The 7,417-nt window shown below is 32.7% G+C and overlaps 1 protein-coding gene across 1 annotated transcript; it reads left to right on the forward strand.

Annotated features, from left to right (window-relative positions):
- Nucleotides 1-3,866: 3,866 nt before the first annotated feature.
- Nucleotides 3,867-5,524, forward strand: LOC18438082 (arabinogalactan O-methyltransferase 2). Its single transcript, XM_006848274.4, has one exon. The coding sequence runs from the start codon at nt 4,194-4,196 to the stop codon at nt 5,031-5,033; it is 840 nt and encodes a 279-aa protein (XP_006848337.2). The 5' UTR covers nt 3,867-4,193; the 3' UTR covers nt 5,034-5,524.
- The last annotated feature ends 1,893 nt before the right edge of the window (nt 5,525-7,417 follow it).

Here is a 7,417-nt window from a genome sequence, read left to right on the forward strand (position 1 = left end):
TTTTAGAAAAAGAAACCATATCAAATTTTAGAGAGAAACTATCTCAAAATTTTTATAGATACACTATCCCAAATTTTGAGTTTTAGAGAGAGAAAGTATATAAAAATTTTAGAAAGATAAATTTTATCAAGTTTTGTTACCAAACAATGGACATGGAAGTGATTGCAAGGAATCCATGAATTTTATATAGTTTATCCAAACAAAAGATTCGAGGAATCCATGACAAAAATCCGTGCTATTGGAATCCATAGGTTTCCTTGAATTTCAAATATCTAAGATTCCTAATTTCCTCCTACCCAAACAGGCCCTAAGGGGAAATTAGGCCCATATTTAAATTTTTTTGTGGTAGGGTCTGGTATCTATAAGGTTGCAACTTTAAATAATCCAATTAAGGCGCTCGTCCAATTTTTATCATAACATATAATTTTGGTATAAAAAATTATTAGAATTATCAGAAAATCAATTTTGATATATAATTATAAAATTTTAAACTAAAAAAATGGTTAAAATTAAGTAGATATATAAACATATGAAAATCTTGAAAATAGATGGTCTAGATAATGTGTTGCAAGATGCATAATTTATGGGACTCAAAATCTTTTTTTTTGTTTCAATATTAATGCATCTCAATGTCGAGATGATCAACTAGAGGGTTTCTTAACATTAAAACAACATTTTCTGAAGGATTTTTGAGGTGCATATTTAATTCTACATTTTAAGGTTGCAACTTTATGTAAACTTTTGTTCTTGTGGTTTCTATAAGGTTGCAACCTTAAACAATCCAATTAAGGTGCACTCCAAATGTTATCATAACATCTAATTTCGGTGTAAAAAATTATTAGGATTATCTAAAAATCTATTTTCATAACTAATTATAAAATAGAAAAAGTTTATATAAGGTTGCAACCTTAAAATGTAGAACTACAGATGCACCTCAGAAACCCATCGGAAAAAGTTATTTTAATATTAAAAAAACGCTCTAATTGATCATTTTGACAACTAGATGTATAAATATGGAATATATATATATATATATATATATATATATATATATATATATATATATATATATATATATTGAGTCCCATAAATAATGTACCTTGCAGCACATTATCTAGAACGTCCATTTTCAAGATTTTCATATGCTTATAGATTTACTTGAATTTAACCATTTTTGGAGTTTAAAATTTTATAATTAGATATAAAAATAGATTTTTAGATAATATTTAAAAAATCGACTGTTTAGATAATATATTGCAAGATGCACTATTTTTGGGACACAAAATCTTTCTTGTTTTTTTTTTTTTAATATTCATACATCTTATGTCGAGATGATTAATTAGAGGGGTTTTCAACATTAAAACAATATTTTTTGATGGATTTTTAGGTGCATCTTTAATTCTACATTTTAAAGTTGCAACCTTATATAATTTTTTTCTTTTCACCTATGCTATGCTCTATGGCTTCTAATTTTGTAAAAGAGGGATCTCTCGTACTTGACTTCCTACCTCTTAAAATTAGATGAGAGACGCAACTTTTTATGTTTATCTATTAAAAGTTTCATTTAAGGTTGCCCTAAATTTATTGACCTTAAACGTCAACTCCCCTGCAGTCTGTCAATCAATATGCAGTCTGTCAATCAATAGGGCGCCCTTTATTTAATTACATTGGTCTTACACTTAGTTGTCGCTTAAATATATGTACTATAACTACCTGACTTGTACCATTTTTATGAACGGGTAAAGGGAATGCATTCCACACGTCTTCACATGCCAAAAGCAAATAGTGTTCAAGTATAATACAGCATAAATAAATAGAAGCCCCCTTATTTACTCTCATGTTTTTTACCTCTCCAATTTTGTGTTTTTGCAATTTTAGACTAGTTTTTATTTTATTTTCTATATTTGTTGATTTGTAGGGCTATGAGTTGGCTTAATGGTATATCAAAGGTCAACCCGATGTTTCAAAAATTGGACAGCTCCAATAATGAACGGTTTGATGTTTGAAACATTAGACCTTATATTTTAAAAAAGTTTTAAGTAGGTTAAGTGGTCTAATGTTTCAGACATCAGACTGCTCATTAAACAGTCAGTCTAATGTTACATAAATATGACCTCTTTCAATTGGGTGTCACGAGTATCAGATCACTCAAAACATAGAAAATTTTTATCTCTCTAATAGTTCGATATTAGAGAAATTTAGCAATGCCAAAGGGAAGTTTAGGGCAGTCCAATGTCCGGCGCATCAGGCCAACCCCCAATACACCTCCAACCCATCACTCAGCACTATAGACCAAGAAAATAGAAAAACATTTAAATAGAAAAGCAGTTTAATGTTGCAAATATAAGGGCAAAATTAAAAAAAATAAAAAACATGAGTTGGGCTTCCACATAAAATACTAGAAAAGCAGTTTAATATTGCAAACATAAGGGCAAAATTAAAAAAAATAAAAAACATGAGTTGGGCTTCCGCATAAAATACAAGAAAATAAACGATCGTTATTACAGTGTGGGTATAATTTTCCCAAGATATAATCTGATGCACTCGTAGTTTATCATCCTTTTACATTTAAAAGGACGGTGATAGACATATGTAAGGTGGTCTCTCTCAAGTGATGTTGATCATCGCGGAAATAAAAGCTAGCGTAGACTAGGGCATGCACGACCACGGAAACAGTATGCCAAGAGCTGTTGCATCCTTGCAAGTGGATGGCCCTTTAACCATCATCTACAAAACTCTCTCTAGAAATTTATCAAATTACCCATAAAAGATTCAGAATTTAACTCTACGCCCATCTTTTGATTTATTTTTAAAATAACCATAAAAAAGATTCAAGTTATAATAGGTACAAATGGGTAAATTGTTAAATAGTTCCACCTCAATGGGTATTTTGATCAAGGAAGCAATTTCTATAAGGCCTAGGTTGTATGAAAACAAAGTAAATCTTCACCTCGCATAAAGAATCTTCATGATGGCTCTAAAATCAATTTTCAATACCGAATATAAAAATTGGGTGTAGTTTGTATAAAGTTGCAATGTTAAAGAATCCAATTAAGTGGTACCTCCAAATTTTATTATAACATGTAATTTTTGTGTAAAAAATTATTAAGATTATCTGAAAATCTATTTTTATCTCTAATTATAAAATTTTAAACTCAACTCAAGTAGATCTATAAACATATGAAAATCTTGAAAATGTACGGTCTAGATAATGTGTTCCAAAATGTATTATTTATGAGACAATTTTTTTTTTCTTTTTCATATTTATACATTTCGATATCGAGATGATCAATTAAAGGGTTTTTCAATATTAAAATAACATTTTTCGAAGGATTTTTTATGTGCATCTTTAATTCTACATTTTAAAGTTGCAACCGCATACAAACTCTTCCCTTAAAAATACATTTTAAGGTTGCAACCTCAAACAAACTCTTTCCATAAAAATTTGAAGATCAAGAAATAGAAAAGGAATATTGCATATCTCTAAAAACCCATTTATAGGAAACAAATAAAAATTATAGATAATGGGTTACAATACAAAACTTCAAATCCGAATTTTTTATAAGCGTATAGGGCCTGACAGTATCATTTTGGAGGTTTACTAGAATTTTTTAGTTTGAGGTCAAACTTTTCTTTTCTTTTTCTTTTGTTTCTGGTTTATGTCATCGGAAAGAGAGTGAGTGACAGGGAAGTCATGTGGAGCGAGAAGAGAGGAAGAGAGAACCTCTAAAAATAGCGTTTCTACTTTTGCCTGCTTGTGCTTTTAAGAGAGAATCAAACAACGATTTTGCGGAGAGACAGAAATTTTAGAGTGAGAAACGAAGACCGAGGGTGATGCAAATACAGAGCCAGAAGCAGCAGTGCGTGCAGAGCTGCTTTGAAGAGAGAATGGAGCATAATAACAGACCCTCTTAAATGGAATAGGCCTATTTTACACACACAGAGGAAAAAGAAAGAGACCCATTTTAGACAGAGAAAGCCCCATTTTACAGAGAGAGGGAGAGCACAGGGTCCATTTTGATTTAGCCCTATTTAGATTTTACAGAGAGAGGGAGAGCACAGGCCCATTTTGACTCAGCCCCATTTAGATTGTACAGAAAGAGGGAGAGCACAGGTCCATTTTAATTCAGCCCCATTTGGACTCTACAGATAGGGGGAGAGCACAGGCTCATTTTGATTGATTCAGCGTGCCAATGACAGTAGAGGGTGTGAGAGAGAAAAAGAGATCAATGGGAATGCCACAGAATCCTTGTCTTCTGGTCGCCCTCGGCCTCGCCACCATCTTCATTGCGGCGCTTCTCTCCATGTCGTACACCGGCGTCTCCCCCCTCTGCTCCCCACTCCTCTCCTATTCTTCAAACTCACATCCAATCCAACTATCAGCAATCCTCCACTACGCCACCACTTCCATAACTCCCCAACAATCATTCTCCGAGATCAACCTTACTTACTCGGTCCTCCTCCACCGCGCACCCTGCAACTTTCTGGTGTTCGGACTAGGCCATGACTCCCTCATGTGGGCCGCCCTCAACCCAGGCGGCCGCACTCTATTCCTCGAAGAGGACCCCAAATGGCTCCACTCTGTCCTCAGTTCTGCGCCCTATCTCAATGCCCACGCCGTCCAATATGAAACCAAGCTATCGCAGGCCGAGAACTTGATCAATTCCCATCGATCATATCCCGATTGCGAAATGGGGGAAACCCTGTTAGAATCAAAGTGCCCTTTGGCGATCAAGAGGTTCCCCAGAGAGGTGTATGAGACCGAGTGGGACGTAATCATGGTGGATGCGCCGCGGGGCTACTTTGACAGTGCCCCCGGCAGGATGGGGGCCATCTACTCTGTGGCAGTCATGGCGAGGCGGCGCAGAGGGGCCGGCACCACCGACGTGTTCGTGCACGACGTGAACCGGAAGGTCGAGAAGAGGTATTCTGAGGAGTTTTTGTGCAGAAAATATTTGGTGGAGGGGACAGGGAGGCTTTGGCATTTCAGGATTCCGCCTTCAAATGCAATGGAAGGGAAGCCGTTCTGCTGATGGTGGTTTCGGGTGGCCGGAAAACCACTTTTTGGGAAGGGAAAAGGGCGGTGTCGTTTTGGGGGGATACTTTCTCTACTAAATTCCTGTCTGTGGTTTTGTTCTGCAAATTTGTGGTCATCAATGAATGGTGAGTAAAAACCGCTTTATGGGGGTGAAGAGCGGTTTTGAGGTAAGTATTCTGATTTTTTTTCTGGTAAATTTAGAGGCCTGAATTAGTACCCGAAATGGCGGAAATCTTTTACGTTCGGCTAAACTGGCGGAGGTCGTGACAGGGGGAAAACGTGCCCGCGGAAGTAACCGGTATTCAGGGAACGTCGCCTTGCGGCCGTAAATCAATATAGTATATGAGCTTTTCTTAGTTTATAACACTATAATTTATGCCATCTTTGTTTTGTGCTTTGTATTAGTATTAACTTTCTTCGACAGTACGATTATTAGCTGTCTTCTTTCGTTAATTAATGAGCATATAGTTTCTATGTTTCGTATTAGTGGTGAATACTAATTATGAAATTTGAACCTTTAAGAATAGTACAGTTTTTTTTAGATATGGGAACACTTATTTTAGCAAAATTTATGTTTTATATACTATGTTACAAAATATTCTATTTATCGGTCTGGAAATTCTAATTTTTTTCACAATCATAAAAGTCAAAAGGCTATGACCGTCGATTTGAGGGTTTTTCCATGCCATCAGTTTTGATGTGAAGTTTTACTTATTTTAATAGGGTTGGAGTCGTCGAGGCGAGTTTCAAGTATCCTAAAGGAAAAACACAACGACTTTTGATTTTCTCGTATTCCCATTCTTTAAAGAAAAAAAAGAAGTTTATATAAAGTTTCAACCTTATACCTTACGCTGTAACGTGCATTTAAAAAATACAATAAAAAATAGAAATACTCAGTGTATAATATCTTATTACATATATTTATCTTATATAAAAAAAATGAAACAGCTTTTTATAAATTAACATTTGAATACTATGGTCCTGTACATGAAAATATCTTAAGATATCGTTTGATGATATTTTTATCATGTAACATCTTCTTTCAAGAATTAACATATTCATTCCAAACCTTATATTGTAAAACTTTCTAGTTTCTTATGAACAGTTCACATTAGGAATGAAAATTTATGTATTTTTTTGCAAAAAATAAAAGTAGCTTGATGTTATTAAATCAAATAAAAACACCAACTAATTAAGACAAGAAATAGAAAAGACCTCATCCATATAGTTAGATAAAGCATAATTCGTACAATACTTTTTTGATGAAGTTAAATAAGACATATTTCACAAAAAGTACATCTCATGACCTGCAACAAAATGAAAAATCAATGCACAGCTGTTCTTATATGTTCTTATATGTATCTGCCATATCCATATCAGTGAGTTGTGCATTGATTTTATCAAAAAATAAGAACAGTAGAACAAATAATTTGATCAAAAAATAATTTTATTAAGCAAAATAGAAAAACACTTCTCTTAGTTTATCATAAAACATAATTTTATTAAAAACCATAATTTTATCAAAAACTAATTTTATCAAGAAAAATGGAAAACTACTTCCCATATTCATCATAAAACATAATTTTATTAAAAACCATAATTTTATCAAAATTAATAATTTTGTTTAGCAAAATAGAAAAACAATTCTCATATTCATAAAAAAATATTTTTTTATTAAAAAACATAATTTTATTTAAAAGCTAATTTTATTAAGCAATATAGAAAAAAAAAAATCTCATATTGATAACAAAACATAATTTTACTAAAAAAAATGATTTTTTTTGAAAAAACTCAAATTTTCAAAATGTGAGGGATGATTTGAAATTAAGATCACATTTGTAAAACTCTCTCTCTCTCTCTCTCTCTCTCTCTCTCTCTGTGGAATCGGACTAAATCGAGATCGGCCAGTGACCGATCTCGAGTTAGTCGGCCGATTTTTAAAAAATCAGCCGATCTTTTAAAGACCATTTCTATAACATTCCAAAACCTTGATAGAAAATGGAAAAAAATAAAAATAAAAATGGAAAAGAGAAGAACCAAGCACATAGAAGACATAGAAGACGATGGTGTAGTGTTTCATTAAACATAAGGCAATCAAAATTTTTACATGCTCTTAAAAAAAACAAATCATTACAAATATAACTATATCATGCACTTAAAACAACAGAACTAAAAAAAATTGAGTGACATTATCATTCACTTATCAAAAAGAAGAATCAATTTCATCAAAAAATAGTTTTATCAAAAATAACAATTTGATTAAGCAAAATAGAAAAACACTTCCCACATTCATCAAAAAACATAATTTTATTAAAAAATCATAATTCTATTAAAAATAATTTTATTTAGAAAAATAAAAAAACACATCCCATATTCATA

This window comes from Amborella trichopoda, chromosome 6 (assembly GCF_054954075.1).
Source record: "Amborella trichopoda isolate Santa Cruz 75 chromosome 6, AtrichopodaSantaCruz75HAP2 v2.0, whole genome shotgun sequence".
Lineage (NCBI taxonomy): Eukaryota > Viridiplantae > Streptophyta > Magnoliopsida > Amborellales > Amborellaceae > Amborella > Amborella trichopoda.

Excerpts from the sequence above, each read along its gene's own strand:
- LOC18438082 (XM_006848274.4), top strand. The coding sequence starts at position 4,194 with ATGACAGTAGAGGGTGTGAGAGAGAAAAAGAGATCAATGGGAATGCCA.